The sequence below is a fragment of the Lichenostomus cassidix genome, chromosome 8 (assembly GCF_008360975.1).
Source record: "Lichenostomus cassidix isolate B80296 chromosome 8, HeHo_3.0, whole genome shotgun sequence".
NCBI classification, from domain to species: domain Eukaryota; kingdom Metazoa; phylum Chordata; class Aves; order Passeriformes; family Meliphagidae; genus Lichenostomus; species Lichenostomus cassidix.
Window position 1 is genome coordinate 857,849 of NC_139489.1, and position 22,752 is coordinate 880,600.

Genomic DNA, 22,752 nt, shown 5'->3' on the forward strand with positions numbered 1-22,752 from the left:
TCTGTTCGGCGGGATAATGCAGACGAGGCTTTCAGAGAGCTCTGCTTTCTCCTGGCGCTCTGAATGAAGCCATCGCTGCCATGTGCTGCTCTGTGCCTCCCCTGAGCCCTTCCCTCGGCCTGGGCTGTGTTCTGTTCTCTGGGGCTTTGGGGTGCCTGGAGCTGCCTGCCTCCTGCAGCTGCCAAGGCCTGTGGTGATTCGGTGCAAGGCACCGAGTGAACAGGGCCTGATTGTTTGCTGAGCTCCCTTCTGGGGAGATTTCGCCCTTTTCCTCTCAGATCCATCAGCATTTTGGGTGTCACGCTCAGCCACACTGCCCATGGCACTCAGATCCCCATTTTTCCCCCAGAAATTGTGGCTTCTCCTCACAAAACCCTCTGCCTTTCTCCGGGGAAGGTGCAGGAGCCACAGCCGAAACATCCTCCTCGGTTGCCTGGAAACTACAGCTGAGCAAACAGGAATTTCAGCTCCAAAGGAAATTCTGGGGGTTCTTTCTTTTCCCCCTTCTTCTGGGTTGGAACAAAGGCTGCAGAATTCCTTCCAAACTGACCCAGAAGTGCTCAGTGGGGACATTTCAGTGCCATCTGAGGCAGATGCTGAGTTTAGGGGCTGATGGGGGAGACAGAATATTTGCGTGAGGAAGGGTTGTGGTGTTCTGTCCTAGAAAGGTTAAAATGGATTTTCTGGTGTTGATTGAAAACTTTGACACCTCCCACTTGGGAGGCAAAACTCTTGGAGGAAAATGTTTGTGTGGCAAGTTGTATTTCTGGCAAAATATTGTCCTCAGCTAAAAACTCCATGGCTGGGAAATTTTGGGGGCTTCCAGTTGTTTCCCCAAGCCAAACTTTGGGCTTTCTGCTCATGCTGTAGTGATTTATTTTAGTCTTTAATTGTTTTATTCCCAGCTGAGGGGCACTGCCTGTTTCTCCCCTTGGTTTTAATGTGTAAAACTTGGGACATTCCCTGCCAGCTGCTGGGGAGAGCAGCAGGAAAAGCGTTGGAGCTGCCGTGGCTGGGAGGGTTCCTGCTGTCCCCTGCTGTCCCCTCCCTTCCCAAGGGTCTCACAGGGGATCCAGGGACACTGGGAGGTGCTGGCTGTGGCAGGAGCTGCCAGGGATGTCACCCTGGCAGGTACACTGTAATGTGGTGTGGCACGGAGCAGATTTCCCAGCTGGCTCCGGGAACAGGCAGGGATGGGAATTGGGTCAGGAATCAGCTCTGTTCCCATCAGGATGGACCTGAGGCAAAGCAGATCTGCTTTTCCTACCTGCTGGTGGGAAGGAGGTTGGTGTTTGGCACTCTGACATTTTGCTGGCGCTGATATTAATTTGTGATGAAGAGTGGAGAGAGAGTTCCTAAAAATAAATTACTGGAGAACTTCTCATAAGATCCCCACTGACTCCTTCCCCCTCTCCCTCTGGCATCTTCTTCCACCTTAATTTGTGGTATTGACAAATTGAGGGGTGGCAGATATTTTGTTGCTGCATTTCTATATCAGCACTAAAATGAAATCAATAAAATTTATCTTTTGGACTCAGATGGACAAGGAGGAAAACCGCCAGGGTTAGGTGGGATATTGGGAAGGAATTGTTCCCTGGGAAGGTTTGAGGCCCTGGAATAGAATTCCCAGAGAGGCTGTGCTGCCCCTGGATCCCTGGCAGTGTCCAAGGCCAGGCTGGAGCAGCCTGGGACAGTGGGAGGTGTCCCTGGGTGGACTGGAATAGGTCTTGATGTCCCTCCCAATCCAAACCAGTCTGACATTCTGGGATGTGATTCCATGAAATATTTACTGTAAGAACTTCTCCCCATTGTGTTTGTGGTGTAGAGACAGCAGGACTCACCTGCTGTAAAATAAACTATTTATTTATTATTTATTTATTATCAACCTTTCCTACAGGGCAGGACTGGGTTGACTCAGGACAGCACAAAAATCCCATTTTTGAGGACACAGTGTAGCCCTTCTATTTCTGTCAATTTTAGGTACTTTTCCTTCTCTCCCTGCATTTCCAAGGGAAGTGCTCAGGCTGGGCCTCTGCTCAGGCTGCAAAGTGCAAATGAAAAGCTCCAGCGCTGCTGCAGTGACTTCATTCAGAGCAGCCTTTTCAAAGCAGGTGCTGACCTACTTGCTTTAAATTGGGCCCTTTTTAACTGCGCTTAATTAGGATTTATTCCTTTTTTACCGCTCTCCCTGAAAGCCCTTTGTGCATCCCAACGGTCACTCCCTGGAAATGGAGCTCCGGGAATGGTGTCCCGGGAGACATCCTGCTTTTTCCTCAATAAATTGTTTTATCCTGGAATTCAGAGCTGCTCAGCCCATCCACGTGGATGGCTTTGTGATCCTGGAAGTGCTCAGCAGCACTCACTGGGTTTTCATTCCTGAAAAAAGGAGGAAACTTTCGGGAATTATTGGCATGAACTCCCTGACAGCGCAGTGTTGAAAGCGCCGCCTGGAGAGCGCAAAATTCCAGGCGCTTTCCAGACTTCCCCATCCCCTTGGAAACAAATGTCACGGCGGGTTGTGTCAGAGGAGATCTGCTGGAGTGAATTATGGCAGGCTGGCATTGACAGCAGGGTCTGACCACCCAACAATTATCGTTTAATAGCTCGTTAATCCCGCGGCAGCTCTGGCGAGGAGAGGGAAATCCCAGGGTCTCCAAGGTCACACGTGGCCTGGATGAGCTCGAAACTGTTAATGAAACCTCTGCAGCTCATTGAAGTGTTCCCGTCTCCGAAAAGGAAGCTTTTGTCTTGTTTATGAGGCTGTAAATCTGCTGGAAAAGGTTGGGCTGCAGTTAATTAAAATGCAAGCAAACAATGAGCGGGATCTGCATCTGTCACGGGGTTTGTTTTGGGGTTGTTATTGTGGCATTTGGAAAGGGAGCAGATGAGTTTTGTTTGTTCCAAAGCCAATTAGGAAAGGACAAAATGATCAGTCAGCAGCAGGTAGCAGTGTGGGAACAGCATTTCCAGAGCCTCAGGTGCCGGGAAGAAACTTTTTCCCTTGGAAATAAAATCAATCTGCGTATGGGGTTGGATCAATCAAAACCAGAGGGGTTTTTCTGAGCTTTTTTGAAGTTTGTTTTGAAAGGTTTTCTGTTATCCTAATCAAGGGATGGTTTGGGTTGGAAAGGACCTTAAATCCCATCCCATTCCATGGCAGGGACACCTCCCACCATCCCAGGCTGCTCCAAGTGTCCAGCCTGGCCTTGGACACTGCCAGGGATCCAGGGGCACCACAGCTTCTCTGGGAATTCCATCCCAGCCCCTCCCCACCCTCCCAGGGAAGGATTTTCTCCCAACATCCCATCTATCTGCTCTGCTTGCTCCATTCCATGGCTCCACTTCTCCAGGAAGATTCTGCTTTGGCTTCCATCTCCTTCCTTCTTGACATTGTGTAGACACAAAAGAAAATCCTCCTGGAACAAGCAGGATTTGTCATCCCAGGAATTCGTGTGCTAAAGATTGCCAAAGCTGTCAGAGCTGCTTAGAAATGCTCATCCCTGGTTCTGGAAAGTGTTCCATGATTTCTTTGCCTTTGGATCAACAGGCACAAAATGCAGGAATAAGAGAGTTTTCAGCACAGGGAAGTGACCTAATGAGCACCACCTTTAATGTCTCTGAATTTGTAGGATTTGGGACTTCCTGAGCAGCAATTCCCAGTCTGTTTTAAAGGGAGTAGAATTGCACACACAAGACTTCAAAATCCCTGAACTTGTCAACATTTGGGCTTGGACAGCAAATTCGGAAATTAAGATCTCTCATTGGGAAATGTCAAAATTGAGTTTCATTCCTTTTTCTGTGAAATAGATTGATTTTCGCTCTAATTAGTCCGTTACTTGTCACTGGAAGGTCCCAATAACATCTGAGATTATTTGACAGGGCATATGGATGGCATTGATCTCAAGATCAAAATATTATCTCTATTCCATTTCGTCGCTAAACACCACAAATTGCTACATCGTTTTCCGGTCAGAATGTCTCCTGTTCTGTTCTCATGAAACATCTTGACAGTTTGAATCAGAAAATATGGGATACCTTGGGAGTGAAAGGGAGGAAGGGCTGCTCTCATTAGTGCAGAAATGTTATCACAATCTCACACATGGGTGTTAAAAACATCTGCTCCTCTAATGAGTTCACTGAGTATTTCATTTTTCTACATGACTTGGAAGGCTCAGCCACGTCGTGCTGGGCTGCCTGACAATGGAAACAACAGAAAATCAACCAAACCCAGTCCCAGACAAAAGCTCTGTGCTGATAATGCTCCCAAAACGCTGGAATTTGGGTTTGAAATGGCAGGTTTTGGGTTTTGTGGCCCCAAAGAAAGGCTTGGAAGCATGAAAACACAAAGGTTTGGAGCAGGGCTGGATCAAACGTTCTGTGTGGTGACTTTTGTGACACTTAATGGCATCTGAGGGACTAATTAGTGCCTAATTTGGGCTTGTTTTTGTGCACGGTGTTTGGGGAACAAACGTGCATTCACATCACTATTTAATGTGAAGTACAGCAGGTTTAATTGCTGGAATATCAGGTCAGAGTAGATTATGGGAAGTTTTACTTCCCATTTTTCCTGCCTATGGAATGACCAGCTGCCTGTGACCCAAACTGGAGTCAGCTTGGTTGGGGAGCTTTGGGTTGAGTTCTGTTTTAATTGGGAGAGTCTCTGGCTTGGTGTAACTTCTCACCTCTGTGCCTTGAAGGATCACAGAGAGTCTGCATCCCTTGGGGCTGGAAATTCACCTGGAATGTGTGGGAAATTCCCATGGAATGTGTGGGAAATCCATATAGAACATTTGGGAAATTCCCATGGAAGGTGTGGGAAATTCTCCTGGAAAGTGTGGGAAATACACGTAGAACATTGGAAACTCACATGGAATATGTAGGAAATTCACCTACAACATGTTTTAAAGATGACAAACCACGGAGTTGTAGAATTCCAGAGCAGCTGAGGTTGTCAGGATCTCCTGAGGTCACCAGGAGTCACCTGGAGCAGGCTGGTCAGGCCTGTGTCCAGCTGGGTGTGGATTTCTCCCCAGTTTCCTGGGATAACCTGTGCCAGAGCTAAAGGAATATTTTCCTGGGTTCAGAGGGAATTCCATCCATGCCGTGTCAGATTCTGGCCCTTCCTGGGTTGATTCCAGGTCTGTGTTGTGCTGGGGAGTTTGGAACTCCCAAGCTCTCCAGAGGCCTCACCTCCTGTGGCACATGGAAAAGTTGGAACTACTAATTATACAAATGAGGAGAGCAAACCAATTAAACCTGACCAAATTTGAGGGGGAAATGGTTTGGAATGTTGGTGTTTGGCTGCTCCATGTTAATATGGAAATGGACTTTTAGAAGGATGTGTTTGTGTGCAAGGAAATGTTTCCATGCCAAACTCCAGCCCTGATTCCACTGGAATGCTCAGAGCTGGGATTTTGGGTGTGACTCAGCTTTAGTCACAGCTGAGCCCAACATTCCCATTTGGAAAGGGCAAATCTGCACTCTGAGGGGGAGCTGGGCCTGTTGGGATTTTGTATTGGAATGTTCCAGAACTGGAGCTGAGGACGAGTGAGTATTCTTTTTGCCTCCCCTCTGATCTCTGATAATAAATATCCCAATCTCATGAAATCATGGATCATGCCAGGCTGCCGTGGTTTTTCTGGGAATAAAAACCAGGCCAGACTATTTTATAGTCACATCAACATCCCTTCAAAAGTGTTGGAGCAACTCCTCGTGTCCCAAGGCAAGAAATCTGTGGGATACAGCTGGGCTGCTGCCCACAGGCATAAACCAGGAAAAATATTCATTGTCCTTTGTGAAAACACAAGGGAACCACAGGAGAATCATGGAATCATGGAATGGCTTGGGTTGGAAGATTAAAGTCCATCCCAGGACATTTTCCACTCCAAGCCCTGTCCAGCCTGGCCTGAAGAACATTTTTGTTCTCACTGCAGAGCTTCCAGGTTTTGGATTTGTGTCTGTAAACTGATGGCTCCTCCTGAGAAAAATTCCCTAAAAGCAAAAAATTAACTCAAGAAAATGTCAAGAAAAAAAATCTTGTTCTAAACCAGGAGGAACTTCTCTCCCTGGCAGACTGACATCTCTTATAATCATCTTCTGAATCCAGGGGACAGGTTCTTTGTCATCTAAATTATAGCTTTCTTTCTCTCTCGGGAAGTGACAAAGTGAAATCCTTCCCTCAGAATTCCGTCTGTTCCGGGTGGATGCTCAGCAGCTCCCACCTCACCTCAGGCATTGCCAGGCTTCAGCTCCTCTCTCTTTCTGGGAGTGTTGATTTGAGGTTTTGACTCGGTGCAAATTAATATCTGAAACGATGAAATTCAGATTTCATAGCCCCGGTTCAGCACTGGACAGCTCCGATTCCAACGGGAGCTTCCGTGGATTAAATTCCACCTCTGTGGGGCTGAGGTGGTGCTGAAAGCCAGGCTGGGCAGGGCTTGGAGCAGCCTGGGATAGAGGAAGGTGTCCCTGGCCAGGCGGCACTGGATGGCTTTAAGATCCTTTTATCCCAAACCATTCCATGATTCCAGGAGAGCTCTCAGGTTCCTTTCATCCTTTCATCTCATGGTTTCCTTCTGTGGGGATAAACACAGTTTGAAATGCTGTGGGCAAAGAACTCTGCTGGGATCTCATTCTCCAGGGTCTGCTCCCTGCTTTTCCCTGGAATATTTCCCTCCATCCTCTCTGCCACAGAACTGACACGGAATAATTCCATAATTATTATAACTGTTTTCCTGCTGTTCCCAAATCCTTTCCACCCGTCTGCATTCCCAGCAAGCTGCCAACTTGTCCAGTTTCAATAATTCAGGAAGTTCTGTTCACACCTTCCAAAGAGTTGAAGGGTCAGAGAGGGAACTGCTGAGGGAAAAACTGCTGTTTGTCCTGCTGGGAATAAACCCACCAGGGTGCTCCTGGGATAGCTTGTCCCTAACAGCCCCTGGGCTGTGGAATGGGGACACAGAACCTTTGGAATGGGATTGCAGGATTTTATGGAGACCCCAGAGGGTTGCAGGAGCACAGGGCAGACCCAGCAGGGAACATCCTCTGGTTCCTGAGGTTTGGAACACCAGGACAGAGTTAGGGGAGGAATGAACCTGTGTCCCAAATTTTCCCGTTAGTTTTTGTGGGATAAATCAAGGATGAAGTGCGTGAGCAGAAATGTCTGTTCGGCAGAAAAGGCCAAAGATTTCAGAATATTTGACATTTTTACACTTCTTCTTGCCTTCATGGCAATGCCAGCTCTGAGGAGGTTCCTTGGGGTCACTCCTGGGACACACAGGACATCTGAACCTGGATGGGGTCAGTAGAGGCAGGAGATGCTCAAGGGAAGGACTGTGGAATTTAGCATCAACCTGAATATTGCACTAATCCATGGCTGGAGAGGATTAAACCAGTGGAAATGTGCTGGAAATTACTTGGATCAGAAATAATTTAAGCGAAACATTCTGTCTCATTTTGCATTTTATTTGAATGTTACTGAATTAATTTTTCCTGCCTGTGTGAGATCAGCGTTCCACCAAACACTTTCCCCCTTGTCAGAAGATTTCTCCAGTTTGAAAAGTTTTAAAGCAAAAGCACTTCCAGCCTGATTCTGGCAGCTGTCAATAACCAACAGTTGGAATCTCAAAGTATTTCCTTGAAAAATTTGCCTGCTGGTTGAGCAGGATGAAACCTGTGAGCCTCTGGACCACCAGTTTTATCACAAATGGGATTAAATTTCATAACAACAGCACTGAATTTCACAGCTAGGAAGAGCAGAAATGTAAAATACGCACAGAGCTGTAATTTATTCTTTTCTTTCTTTGTTTCAAACTTGAATTCGGGGAGTGGGGAGAGAACTCCAGAACGTGCTGTAAATAACCATTAAAAACGGGGTTTAAACCAAGCAAACATCCAAGGGTGGAAGCTGTCAGATTCCTGAGCAGGGAACAAGCTGGTTAAAATACAGTTTTTATCTATTTTTATCGATTTCACATTCCAAAAGACTCTGTAACTATGGTTGCCGCTGTCTTTCTGCTCCATTTCTGCTGAGCAGAAGAATGGAGATATTTTTTGCACCTTTTGGAGGAAGGGGAATGTTTTTACTCCGAGGAAACTTGCCGCGATGAAAGGGTGGAAAGGAGAGCTCAACAGGAATTTTTTCTGTGCCTTAAATCTATTTCCAGTGGACTGAACTTGGGGAAGGAAAGCTGGGGATGACCCAGATCCTTGGGGAGGTGAGGAGCAGCAAAGGCTCTGCTCCAGCTCTGCTTCAAGCCCAGCCTTTGATGCTCATCCTGCAGAGCATCTCAGCTTCCTCAGGCTCTGGGATCAGTCACTGTAAAACAGAGATTTTTTATTTTTTTCCTGATTGTCAGTCAGAATTCCCTGTGCTGCTCCCTGTGCCTGTTCCCTTGGCTTTTCCCTGTGCCCTGCTGGAGAGGGTTGAGGTCTCTCTGCACCTCCTCGTGTGGGGTGGCTTTGCTGGCAGAGAAACCATTTCCTGCCTCACTTTATTGCTCTATTTCACTTTTCCTCAACATTGAACCCCCAAAATTTTCATGGAAATAACAGGATTTTAGAACATTCACTTTGTTCATCCCTTACACAGCCAGGGAAGGAAGATCCTACAAGGATTTTCATTGCTGTACTTCCCTCTTCCTCAGGGTTAAACCCCAAAATTTTCATGGGGATAACAGGATTTTAGGACATTTGCTTTGCTCATCCCTTACAGAGCCAGGGAAGGAATATCCTACAGGGATCCTACAAGGGGAACCAGGGTGCCCCTGATTTTGGGGACTTTGGGACAGTTTCTAATGCTCCCCCTGAATTCCCATTTCACCAGCCTTGTCTCCATCCCACCCTGTCCATCCCTATAAACGATCCCATTGGCAGAGGAGAAGGAGGAATAAATATCCTCTGGGTGAATCCAGGCCAGTTATTAACAGCATGGAACTCCAAAGGAGTGAACCCTACAGGAACATTCCAGGAGGAGCAGCAGGAGCCCTGGAGCTGGAATTAGCAGAGCTCTGCTGAGAGGTGAGGTGATGTGGTCAGGAGGCCTCAGAATTCCCAGAAAATCCCTTCCCATGGCCTGCTCCGGCTCTCCCTGTTTTCATTCCCTCGGAACAGCCGCGGCAGGATGTTGTTCATCTTCCTGACACCATCTGCTTTCCTGGGTGGGAGGGAGGAATGGGATCCACTCCAAGCTGCTCCAAATGTTTTTCCCGGTTGAGGCTGAGAGTCAGATGTTCATGTGCAGCTCCTGATGTCGTTCGTGGCGCTGGGAGCTCTCCTGCTCCAGATGGATCCCTGGGATCACCTCTGGGGGGAGGTGGACAGCTCTGGGGGTCACTGCTGTGGCCAGGGCTGATGGAGATGTCCCTGAATTCCTCTGCCACTTCCTGTGGCTAGCACAGACCTTTCTCGTGAGAATTTTTCTTTCTCTTCTTCCTGTGTTTTATAAACAAAGACAAAGTTTGGATGTTATTAAAAACAGTTTCTCGGGATGTGGACAGTTCAGGCCTGGCCAGTCAGGCCTAGGGAGAAGCTTTGAACTGACCAATGTGGGTGACCTCTGAAAAGTCTATATAAGATGGAATTAAAGAATAAAATCTTCTTCTTGATGCCACACTTTGAACCTGGGCCTTCTTACTCTGCTAGCGGCTCAACAGCAACAACTTCCCAATGTTCTCTCTGCATTGACTGAATTCTCCCTCCAAACCTTTTGTCCAGATTTTTTCCCAGCCCTCTCCCACCTCTCTGTGTTCCCAAATCTCCTCTATGATCATCCTGACTGCCGCTGATTTTTCATTCCTTTTTGGGTTCTTTCATGTCCCACCCCAAATTCTCTTTATTTTCCCTCCACTCAAACAATGGCCAGAGCTCTGATCTTATCCTCCCTCTTTTGCTGATTTCTGTCCCCATTTTCTGATCCCTGCATTTATTTTTTTCCAGAGGCAGCTGCCACCGAGCACAGTGAGGCTCTTTTTTAATTTTCTTTTGCAGTTTTCTGCCTTCAAATCAGTGAATCTCACCCCAAAGCCGAGGCTGGGAAACTGAGAAGAGCTTCTGGATACTTTTTCCTGCATTTTGCAGTGAATCCTGCAGAAGAGTTTTCTGCAAGTGCCTCCCTTGCATGACAGCACTGGGAAATTGTCACAGGGAGGTGGGAATTGAAACCTCTGCAGAAGTTACAGCTCAATCCCAGAATCCCAGACTGGTTTGGCTTGGAGAGAACTTAAATCCAATCCCATTCCATGGCAAGGAAAACTCCTATCCCAGGTTAGTCCAAACCCTGTCCAGCCTGGCCTTGGACATTTCCAGGATGGAGCAGCCAAACTCCTCTCATGGATCCTGATTTCCCACTCAATGGATGTCTATATTTTTTCCTAATAATTTTCCTAATATTTGAAATTATTCCTAATATTTGAAATTATTGAAAATATGAAATTATTTTCCTAATAATTTCATTTTTAGGAAATTCCTTTCCTTTCTTTTAAATTAAGTCCTGATAAGGTGGGGTTTGTCTTTTTTAGGCTGTGGAGGGATTGGATTTTTATTTTGCCTTTCGAGAACTCAGAGGAGGGATGTGTTTAATTAAATATTAACAGAATCAGCTCCCAGTTGTAAGAGCTGCCTGTCTGTAGTAAATCAGTAAATTCAGGGTTGGTTTGTAGTCGGTTTGTAGTTTGTTCACAATAAAGTCTGAGGGCTTTAATGCACACAGTTCAGTGTATTTGGGTTTGGGTTGGGTTGGATTTTGGAGGTGACATCTCATCCCTGCTGATCCCTTGAGAATCCACATGGACTGAGAAGTGACAGAGTGTCTCACAGCTGCTAGGTTATCAATCTGTTACAAACATTTCAACTGAAATGGGCATAAAATAGGATAATAAAAATCAAGACTATGATCTAAGAATAAATAAAGTGGTTGGGCAATAGCCAGAGAAAATTGTCAAATGCCGAGGAGTCCTGGAGGAGGAACTGGGGACCTTGTGCTCCTGTGAGGACATTTATCTACTTTTTTTTTTCATTATTATCAGTTTTTAATTCTGGGAAAAGATGTAGGAAATATTAGATTGGTGGAGCTGAAAAAAAACAAGTGAAACCTTCATAAAATGCACCTGCTGGGATGTTTTACTCTGGAATTATAACGTTGGCAACTCCTGTCAGAATTCACTTGAGTTTTTTCAGTTGGGATTTGGGGATATTGTAACAACTTTCCAAGTATTCTGGGGATATTATGGCTGTAATTCCAGGCAGGTCTGGGCAGAACCTTCCAGCTGTATTTGAATGATTGGTGGCTTTGCTTTGCTCTGTAGTTGTCCAAACAATTCAGTATTTGATCTCTTCTAGGAAAAATATGTCCATAAAATCCTAATTCAGCCCAGGATGGAAATTCCCTGTTTCCTTTTCCTCTGGATTACAACTCCATGCCTTTAGGCTCTTCTGGAGTCACCAGAGCAGGTTGGAAATGGAAATTTGGGGGTTATTTATAAGTTGCTGCCAAAAAAAAAAAAAAAGCCCAAAGGCTCCCAGCAAAGGCTGAATCCAGCAGATGGGTGGATGGGAAATTCATCCCAGGGTTTTGTCCTTTTTTTTTAATCTGGCTGCAGGCTGTGGCTCTGGACATCCAGCATTTGTTGTGACGGCTCTGGGGAGGAGACTCAGCTTAAAGCAGCTGAGAGGAGGGAAATCCTTGTGTTTTGTGGGAATGCTGGAGATAAACAAGGGAAATAGTAAAAAAAAAAAAAAATAAAATAAAAATAAACAAAAAAAAACCAAAAAACCAAACCAACACAAAACAAAACAAAAAAATTAAAAAATTAAAAAAAAAAAACAAAAAAAACCCAAAGCCTTCCAGAGCTGTTCTATCCACAGCAGAAATTCCCAAAGCTCTGCTCTCCCCTCCCATCAGGAATCCAACCCTGATGCTCCTGGAGTAGAACAATTCCATGCAATTTCAGTTTGCAACACGAGGGATAAAAATCCTCTCGGGAAACTCATTGCTAAGATTGCATAATTGGGCATTAAAGTTCTGATTATACTTTCCAAACTCGGGGACTTTGTTAAAAACCTGACATTCCAAAGCACTGAATTTCAGTGTTTGACAGCTCAGCTGTGAGAGTTTTTTTTTTTTTTTTCCCTTACAGAACATTTGTACCAGAAGAACAGCATGTTAATTGCCTAAAAAAAAACTGGGACAGATTAATCATGGAGCAGGATCCTTGGGAGGGAGGATGTAGTTCTAGAGCCCTCTGCTGATGGATTTCCTCCTGGAGAGGGTGGCCAGGATTGGGAATGGAAGGGGATGGGATGGAGGTGACAGAGGATGTGGAACTCAGGTTGGACTCCATGATCCTGGAGGGTTTTTCCAGCCTCATTGATCCTGGGATTCTCCAGCCATCCAACAGAAATCCTTATTTTCATGCTGTTATCTCTGCTCCTCAACCCCCTGGCTCTGGGGTGTTCCAGCAGCTGAAATGTTGGAGTGACCTCTGTGAGCAGCACTGGGAGAGGGACAGAACTGAGCTGGGAGCTGGCTCGGATGAGGAGTTCACAGCCACCAACTGCTCAGTGTTTATCCCTTTGTTTTTGTTTTATTGTTCAGACTGGGAGCTGGGTTCATGTCCCACAGTAAATCCATGGAATAAATCTCCTGAGTCGGGAGGAACCCATGAGGATCATCCAAATCCAGCTCTGCTTTGTTGTTCTTGAGGACGTTTGAGGCACAGGGAGCTCTGGTGGGGTTTTGTTTGCTCAGATTATAAAGCCAAGGCTTTCTGGCACAATCATTTCCTGGAGAAGGGAGGAGCTGTCCTTAAATCTCCCATCTCCTTGTACAAGGGCAGCTGCTCTGGGGTGACTCTGATGGCACTGTGGGGTGGCTTTGGAGCTTCTTTTTCCAGAGCCAGGGATGCCTCAGAGGGAGGAGAGGATTTCACTTCAGCCAGAGAGGCTGTGCTGAATTCTGAATTCTGAGTTTTGAGTTCTGAGATCTGAGTTCTGAATTCTGAATTCTGAGTTCTGGATTCTGAGTTCTGAGATCTGATTTCTGATTTCTGATTTCTGATTTCTGAATTCTGAGATCTGAGTTCTTAGCTCTGAGTTCTGAGATCTGAATTCTGAGTTCTGTGATTTGAATTCTGAATTCCTCTCCTTTGATGGGACAACTGATCCTGGCAAAACTTGTTTAAACCATTCAAGAGCAGGAGGCATTGGAGTTGCTGTTGTTAAAAACCGGGATAGGGGAAGGCAGTGAGGATGTGCTGCCCACAGATTTCCTTAAGGAAGTGAAATCCAATTTTAAGTAAGCACTTCCAGTGCTGCATTTTATGAGGGAACATTCTCTGGGCAACCTGTGGCTGCCCCTGCATCCCTGGCAGTGCCCAAATCCAGGCTGGACAGGGCTTGGAGCAGTCTGGGACAGTGGGAGGTGTCCCTGCCAGGGCAGAGGTGGCACTGGATGGATTTAAGGTCCCTGCCATTCCAGGATTCCATGCTATCCCTGGAAATTCAGAGGAGACAGGCTCAGGAATTCCTGGCTGATGATGAGTCCATGGAGATTAATGTCTGGTTTAATGTAAAATCATTTTCTCACATTCAAGTCACCAATTTTCATGGCTGCTGTGGGAATTCTGCCTTTGAGATTTCCCTGGAGCTGAAATTCCCTGTGCAGCCAGAGGCTTTGGCATTCCCACAATCCCATTTATGAGCAGCCATGGAAACATCTTCCAGCACTTTCCACAGCCAGGGAAGGGATGGGATAACAGGACAAAGAGGAACTGATGGACAGCCAAAGGTGTGATGATTTTTGTCAAAATAGAAAGAGTGGAGTGAGCAGGGAAAGGTTTTTAGTTGGGGGTGAGCAATGGGAAGAACTAAATCACTTAAGAACTAAAGTCAGTGGGATGTTTATGCAGGAATTCCAGGAGGAGAGGGTAATTCCATGGCAAAGAAAGGATAATTCCACGATAAAGAAAAGATAACTCCACAGTAGAGAAAGGCAGAATGATTATTTGAAATAATTGTGGTGGTGCAGAATTTTCAACCCAGGTGTGGAGGGTTTGGGGAGCTCAGGGAGGAGGGTGTGAGGCAGGGGAGGAGCCTGGAATTGTGCTGGGAATGGGGAGGGGATGAGTGGAGGGATGAGTGGAGGGATGAATCACAGAGATTTAGGATGGGGGAGGAAGGAGAGGATGGCCCAGGTGAGAATTTACTGCTGGGGAGCAACGGGAAGAGCAGCAAATGTTACAGAAGGTAAATAAAGGCTGGGAAATAGTAGGAATATCCATAGGAATGGTGACCTCGTGGGATGGAAATTCTCCCAAGGCACAGTGGGAATGGTGGGAGTTGGCAGAAAACCTGGAATGGGATCAGAATGGTGAAGTTTAATGGTTTAAAAATCCCTGTTTTTTTCCAGAAAGGAAAAGGTTCTGTAATTGGCTGGGAACATTTCCCACGGTGAGGGAGAGACACATTTTCCAGGCAGTTTGTTGTGTGTATTCCAGAGGTTTGGGAAATGTGGATGTCATGGCATGGAAAGGGAACTTTGAGTCTCCTGCTTGGAGCTCCAGTGCTCTCTGCTGCAGCATGGATGTGCCATTGCCTTGGGAGAGAGACAGCAGGGAGGGAGGGAAATGGGGAGGGAAATGTCCTTCATCCCTCAGGACAGGAGAGACCCTGAGGGGCTGCAGAGTGTCCAGGGAAGGGAATGGAGCTGGGAAGGGCTGGAGAATCCCTGAGGGAGCTGGAAAGGAGCTCAGCCTGGAGCAAAGGGGGTCAGGGGGACCTTGTGGCTCTGCACAGCTGCTGCCAGGAGGGGACAGCTGTTGCTGTTGAGCCACTAGCAGAGAAAGAAGACCTGGTTCTCTGTGTGGCATAAAAGAGAGATTTTATTATTTAATTCCAACTTACATAGACTTTTCAAAGGTCACCCAGATTGGTCAGTCAGAAACCTCCCCCTAGGCCCGACTGGCCAGGCCTGAACTGTCCAAATCTCGAGACACTGTTTTTAATAACATCCAAACTTTATCTTTGTTTATAAAACACAGGAAGAAGAGAGAAAAGAATTCTCATGGGATAAGTCTGTGCTAGCCACAGACAGCCAGGGGGTCAGGCTGTGCTCCAGGGAACAGGGACAGGAGGAGAGGGAACAGCCTCAGGCTGGGCCAGGGCAGGCTCAGGGTGGATATCAGCAGGAATTTCTCCATGGAAAGGGTGCTCAGGATTGGCAGGAGCTGCCCAGGGAGCTGCTGAGGTCACATCCCTGGAGGTGCTGGAGGAATGTGGGGCTGTGGCACTTGGGGACACAAGCAGTGCTGCTGGGTGACAGCTGAGCTTGCTGATCCTAAACAACTCTTCCAACCTGAACAACTCCATGACTCTGTGATTCCACATCTGTGCCAGAGGAGCAGCTCTCACTGGGAGAGAGGCACAGTTGTCACTTTGAATTAAAACTTCCCTCCCTGGCTGCAGTTTGAGTTTCCCACTCTCCTCCCTGGCACCTCCACCTGCCAGCTCAGCACAATTCCCTCACTTTTCCCTCACTAATCCTGCTAAGCTGATTAATATGTCAGGAATAATGCAGCTGGATGGTGATGGAAACCACTGGAAAGTAATTGTGGATTCTGGAATATCCTGTGAGGGAAAAAACCCCAGACTTAATGCAAGCTTAGTTGTTCCTATTTAAATCCCAATTTGTTTTCTTGGTGCCTTTAGCAGGTAAATGATGTTTTCTCTGCTGTTCCTTCAGAGAGCACTTCCAGCCATTGCTCCACAAAGCAGCAGATAAAGCCCATTTCATCCCGAATTTCATACCACATAATCCCTTAAACCAAAGCATTACTTCAACTAAAAGCTGCAACACATCAAAGATGCGAGCAGAAATGTAAATTCCCTGATTTCCAGACAGCACACTTCCCAGGGAAATGCCTCTTGTTTATTGGGATTCTCTCCTGCTGAAATGTCTGCAGGGTGAGTTGTCAAAGTGATTGTAATTTCTAGCAATTAGGAGCATAATGATTAATTTTCAACGTGTGCCACTAATGTGCAACAAATTACTGAGATTCTGTCACTCCTCTAGAAGGAATTCAGGGTTTTCCTTGAGGTTATGCAAAAATTGTCTGTAGGGAGAAGAGGACAAGGATTTTTAATAATCAAACCATCCCAAACAACTGGTTTTGCTGTCACTGAAATGTTTCTGGAATTGGAATAATCATCATCAATCTAGGATTATCCAAAAAACATCTACTCAGAAAAGCTCCTTTGGGAATTTCAAGGCAAGGCCAACAGGAACCTTTGGAATCAAAGAGTGTCTTAGCAGAAAAGAGAAAAATTTGGGTTTATATCCCAAAGGTGGAAGGTCTGGACATTCAAAACTGACACTTGGTAGAAATATTTCTTTGATTTTCCTTTCCCCTTTTCTGCACCTTTCCTAAATCTCAAGGTGCTCAAGGGACCTCCCAGGACTTGCAGAAAAACCAGGGAAACTTTCCCTCATTAATATTCCCAGGAGACAAAGGCTGAAATCTGATTCTTCATGCTTGGTTATTTTATTTCAGGATTAGCCAAATCTGAGGGTGAACCTGAAAGCAGACCATTGTGATGGGAACGTAATGAAGAGAATTCAATTATCTGCATTAAATGGCATTTCTGGGGGAGATATCCTGCTTATCTTGGAATTCCTGTGCAGGAAAACAATTCAGATAATATTTCACAGCCCTCTCTTTGATAAGCCCAATTCCCCTTTGGAAGCTCCCTAATAATTCTGTTAGTGTGACTTCAGAGACAGTTTCTTAATCTTTTCAGGAGGATTAATGAAGTCTATTACCAATGGCTTCTACAACCTGAATAAATCCCTAATTTTGCATTTCCAGTTGGAACAGAACAGTGACATTCCCACCTCCCTCACCTGGCTCTGGGGGAAATTTGGGACAAAGTGCTTCTCCCTTCTAAACAGGGGAAAAGTGTAACTTCAATAGCATGGAGTGACTTCCAGTGGAGAATCCTGGAATTCCTGAGGCTGGAAAAGCCTTCAAAGGTCATTGAGTCCAACCTCTGACAGATCCCTTCTAGTGCTTTTTTGGGACATCAAAGCTCATCCCATCCCGCTGTTCCATGGCAGGGAGATCTTCCACCATCCCAGGATGCTCCAGCCTGGCCTTGGGATCCAGGGGCAGCCACAGCTTCTCTGGGAATTCTATTCCAGGGCCTTAAACCCTCCCAGGGAAGGATTTTTTTCCCCAATATCCCATCTGGCAGTGGGAAGCCACCCCTGTCCCTCCATCCCTCTGCTCATCCTGGAGTCTCCTCTGGACTCTCCAGCAGCTCCAGCTCCTTCCTGAGCCCCAGCCCTGCAGGTGGAGTCTCACCTGGGCAAAATCCAGGCTTGAAATTCTCCTTTTCACCCCAATATCTCCTGGAGAAATCGAGCAAATCTTTGAGGGAGAGCAATGCTGCCTTTCAGACAGAGAACAAGCAGGTTGCACCTCACCAGAAAGCCTTTTCTGGACCGGAAAATGGGGAGGAAATGCAAAAGAGCAGCGAGGAGTGATGTCAGAGCTTACATAAGCACAATCCCCACGTCACAGGGATGGGATTGCGGCTGGAGACAAAAGTTTGGGATAAAGAACACAAAGGAGAGGTGGTGGGAGTTGCACAGCTCACGGAGCAAAGAAACAAAGTGCTAAAAACTCCCCGTTTCGTGCAGAGCCCACAAAGCTGCAGCTCAGGGAAAGGTGAGCAGCAAATCTGAAAACCAAAACTGGGTGAGGAGGTGGCGAAGCTGGAGAAAAACTCCACGTGGCTCGAAATGCAGGGAGGATCTTCCTCCGTTTCTTTCAGGCTCTGAATTTCTAACGGGGCTGTGCTTCTAATTGAGATGTGGTGCTGGAAATGAAGATGCCTCGGAGAGCTTTGAAGTTCCCTAATTACTGCAGTGACCCAGAGTGAAAGGGGGCAGTGTGGAAATCAAGCAGGATTAATTAAAGGGAAGGAAGGAAATAAAAGTGATGTCTGGCCAATGCCAGGAGAATGCCACCGAGGAAAAGGCTTTGGGCTAAAGGGAATTTGGGGTTTGTTTTCTGTCTGAATTCCAGCCTTAAGCTTGGACACTGCCAGGGATCCAGGGGCAGCCACAGCTTCTCTGGGAATTCCATCCCAGCCTCTCCCCACCCTCCCAACCAGGAATTCCTCCCAAATCTCCCATCCATCCCTGCCCTCTGCACACATCTCCCCATCTGCAGGGCCTTGGCAGAGGATAAAGCTCTGGAGATGGAAACACAAATTGTTCTGTTTCTTGCTCTGTCCCAAAATTGCTGCTCTCCTGTTGTTCCAAAGCACTTGGAATGCTGGAATTGGCTGAGCTGTTCCATCCCATCTCCCAGGCAGTTGGGTGAACAGGGAGCAGCTTTCCCTGACTCTCCAGCAGGTAAATGTCTTCCCTTGTGATTCCTGATTAACGGGAATTAGTGTTTTCCTGCACAAAAGATTCATTAATTGAGGAGAGATTCTATTTTATGGGAATTGATTTCCATAAAGCTCCCGTTCTCCTCAGGTGGAGGATTTTCTTTCTCAGACAATCAGCTGCAGGTACTGATAATGAGCTGCTTGCTGAAGCTGAAAAGTAGCATATATTATATTTATATATATTATATGGATATTGCATTTATCATACTTACAGCATCATACTTATACTTAATATACTTATAGCATTTATTATATTAATATAATTTTAATATAATATAAAATATTATATAAAGTATAATGTGATATAATATGATCTATTATATAATATTGTGTTATATACTGTAATATATAATATAAGATATATAAAATAAGTAACAATATATTATATAATACATATAATGCTTTATATTATTTATATTTGCTATATTTATTGCATATATATACACTATATTTATAGCATATATATGCAAAAAATATTTATATTACATTATATATTACATTACATTACATTACATTACGTTATATTGTGTTATATTACATTATACTATGTTATATTGCATTTGCTGCTTTCATAATTTATCTATCTTTATTTGAGAAATAATCTGATTTCTGAGCTCTTTTGGAGTGTCTGATCCTCTTGTGCAATGTGTGATGTGATCCAAATGACCTCCAGGACTCTGTTGAGGGGAATTTTAGTTCTTCCAAGGGTTAATAAACTGAGAAAATCGCCAAGCTGTGGTATTTCCAGGATGAGGAATCCCTCAGGGATTCAGGAATGGATCCAGCTGCTGTCTCCAGGGACAGCTCAGGCAGGGGTGGCTCCTGGACCAGGGAAAGGATCTCTGAACAACAGGAGAGAGCAAAATATGAGGAAGGAAAGTGTAATTACCAAAGCTGGAATTAATCCAGGGTAGGAATTGATAATGCTGAAATTAATAAAAGGTTTAATTACCACAAACCCACAGGGCATGAAGTTCTGCTCCTTTCAGTTGTAGCCCAGGTCATTCTATTCCATGCTGGTGCTTTCTGCAAAAACCTTATTTTCCTTCATTTGGACTAATTTAGTTCTCCTTTTTGTCCCTAAATATAACTCCAGCCCTTGCAGGTGGTTTGGAAAATGAGAGTTGAAGGTTGAGCCCTCCTTGCCTTTGTGGTGAATGCATCTCAGCACAGCCTCATTTCTCCAAAATGTTTCAACAACTCCTGAAGATGTCCAGGGTGGATTTAGGGACTGCTTGACACGTTCAGAATCTGCTTCTGGAGTGTTGAAGTGGTTTTGTTCCAGGGACGAGGAGTAAACACTGTGTAAAGTTACTCACTGAGTTAGGGGGGATACAACAAATGAGGGTCTGCAGCATCAGGAGTGGGAGAATTTTGGGAAAACTGCCTGGATGTGACTGTTAGTGCAGAAAAAGGAATGGATTTTGCTAGATCTCTTCTCAGAGTTTCCAGCAGAGCGAGGTGGCACAGGAGGAGCAGGAATGGTTTGGGATTTCTGTGGAGACAATGATCCCATTCCTGCTTTACTCAGCTGATCAGGAGGCTGTGGGGAGCTGCTGGGGGATCTCTGGTGGTGTGATCCCCGGAATCCAGGGATAATGCCCAATTCCCATGGGATCAGACTGTGGGATCTCTGCTGCTGTGGGGATCCAGGGATAATGCCCAATTCCCATGGGATCCGACTGTGGGATCTCTGCTGCTGTGGGGATCCAGGGAATAACACACAATTCCCATGGGATCAGACTGTGGGAGCTCTGCTGGTGTGGAGGATCCAGGGATAACAAATCCCATGGGATCAAACTGGGGGCTCTGCTGGTGTGAGGATCCAGGGATAACAATTTCCATGGGATCAGACCCAGATGACTCCACCTGTGTCCCTGCCAGGATTTGCATCCTGCTAGGCCAGGGATTGGCCTTGGCTCTGTGTTTCCATGCATAGGTTTGGATTTTGTGGCTTCCCGTGGTTTATTTTCCCATTAAAAGGGTTGGGCTTGGCTTGCTCCCTTCTGCCCCAGAGTGGGGAACATCTGCTGGGTGGAGGTTTTGTCATTCCGCTGGCAAATCCCATTTCCCATCCTCAGAAGGCGCCGTAAGAACTGCACAGCGCAGACTGCGGATAACCCGCGGGAAAACCATTTTTAAGGGGCTGCAAACCAGAGAATAATTCCCAAAAACATTCCCCCACCCGCTGCCTGTCTCACCATCCCGTTTTTCCTCCCTTTCCCCCAGTATGCTGCTTGGAGATGACCAGCAAAAGGAAGCTGATCGGCCGCCTGGTGCCGTGCCGGTGTTTCCGCGGCGAGGAGGAGATCGTCTCCGTGCTGGATTATTCCCACTGTGGCCTGCAGCAGGTGCCAAAGGAGGTTTTCAACTTCGAGAGGACCTTAGAGGAGCTTTACCTCGATGCCAACCAGATTGAGGAGCTTCCCAAGGTAATCCATGAACTCGTGGAATGTCAGGGTTGCCATGGAATGATTATTCAGCAACTCCATGGGATCCCAAATCATGGTGATGGGATCCATGGAAAGCTTGGTTGGGAAGGAAAATTCAATCCATCATTAGTGCATCCTGCAAAACAGCAAATTTTGCTGGTTTTTGAGGATTGCTCCTGCCTGGAGAGGTGGAGATTGGCATTTCAGGGATATTTCTTGGTGCTGGATGGGAAGGAGTTGGAATTCCTGCTCCTTCTTCCCAGCCCAGGATTGGGGCAGCTGCTGGAGCCTGACACTGGGAAAAGCAATTTTCCAAAAGAAAGGGGTCTGGCACCAGGAATTCCTGTGGTATTCAATACCTTGATCAGGAGTCACTGCATTTGGATCACCTCTGGCCTTGCTTTTCAAAGAAAACTCTCCTTTATCCCTGTGGGATAATTTTGTGAATGCCAGTGCAGTCCCCTGTGTCAGGATCAACCCTTTATCCCTCTGGGATAATGTCCAAGCAGGAGTTTTCTAGCTGCCCTGAGATCATCCAAGTTATCCTTCCAGTGTGAAACTTCTCTCCTGGAATCTTTCAATCCGTTCTCAATGTTTTCCACCAGGAATTAAAAGTGAGTGGAACTAAAATGTTCTGGAAACAAAAGAGGGAAAGGTGGAAAAACCAATGACAGGCAGGTGCTGGCTCCATAATGAGGCATGAAGGGATGTGATCCTGGCCTTAATTGGATTGTTCTCCACAAAATGAGAGATGCTCACGAATCTTTAATTAACCATTGCTCCATCCTCCATCACCTCCCAGCACATTCCCCACTTTTGCTGCACGGAGATTTCCCGCAAATTCTGTTTGCAAAGGTACAAAATGTACTTTTTTGTGCCACAGAGTTGCTTTGCTGGGATGTGATGGTTTATTGCTGGAGAGGTGGAGGAATTCTGCACAGATGGTGGGGCAGAGCAGCTCAAAGCCCTTCATTTCCAGGGAAAAATGCTGTGGAGAGCTGCCTGAGCTCTCCTGGAGACACAGCACAGACCCAGCTGGGTTCTGTCCCCAGAAATCCCAAATGGATCCCAGCGAAAACCTGCTCAGGAAGCCCTGAGAACCCATTTTATAACAATATTCATATTATTCATATTAATATTATTATTATTATTATTAATAAAATAATGATAATTACTATAAAATATTTTCTTCTTTCCCTTTTGCTACTGAGGAATATTGGAAGTATCTCATTTAGGGAGGGATTTTTGGGATATTTGGGTTGAGTCCCTTGGGATTATCAAAGTGAGTCCCTGACTTGGGCTGGATGGAAAACAAATATATCAGGGCAAGATGCCAAACTCTGGATGGAAAAAAACGTTTTTTCTGGATGGAAAAAACGAGGAGCAAAAGGAAAAGTCCAAAAAGCAGGAATTGGGATGAAGGTGATAATTTTAATTTAGAGTAAATAGAGTTTAACACACCCCTGGCCACGTGAAAGGGAAGATTAATGACAGTGTTAATAGCAGTCATCAGTTTTTGTCTCAAGCCTTTATTAATTGTTACCAGGAATTCAACAGTCGAAATAATTCCTTTATCAAATTTTCTGCTTGAGGTGTTTTTGCTGCAGAGCTCAGAGCTTTTTTTTTTCATTCCTGAATTAATATTCCAGGAGAGAAAAAGCCTTTTTTTTTCCCCTGAAACTGGCACTGTGTTACTTAACATGAACTTTTGTCTTATATATTAAATTCTGCTATTCTTTCCTCTCTCTGGAAATGTGATTTCGAAGAATTTCTTCCAGAGGAAAGAATTTTCTGTTTTTTTCATTTTTCATTTTCTGTTCTTTGCCAAATATTCTGTTCCCCTGATGTTACGAAATTTTTTAAATCAAAA

The 22,752-nt window shown here is 45.7% G+C and overlaps 1 protein-coding gene and 1 long non-coding RNA gene across 2 annotated transcripts in view; both read left to right on the top strand.

The window, feature by feature from the left end:
- Positions 1 to 22,752, top strand: part of LOC146433583 (uncharacterized) — a 214,838-nt gene that overhangs the window by 155,818 nt on the left and 36,268 nt on the right. The window lies entirely within an intron of this gene.
- The window catches only part of LRRC7 (leucine rich repeat containing 7), a 79,307-nt gene that overhangs the window by 20,287 nt on the left and 36,268 nt on the right, over positions 1 to 22,752 (top strand). The window contains exon 2 of the mRNA XM_085067296.1: positions 20,680 to 20,882. Coding sequence (XP_084923422.1) covers positions 20,680 to 20,882 — 203 coding nt within the window. The remainder of the gene's footprint in view (positions 1 to 20,679; positions 20,883 to 22,752) is intronic.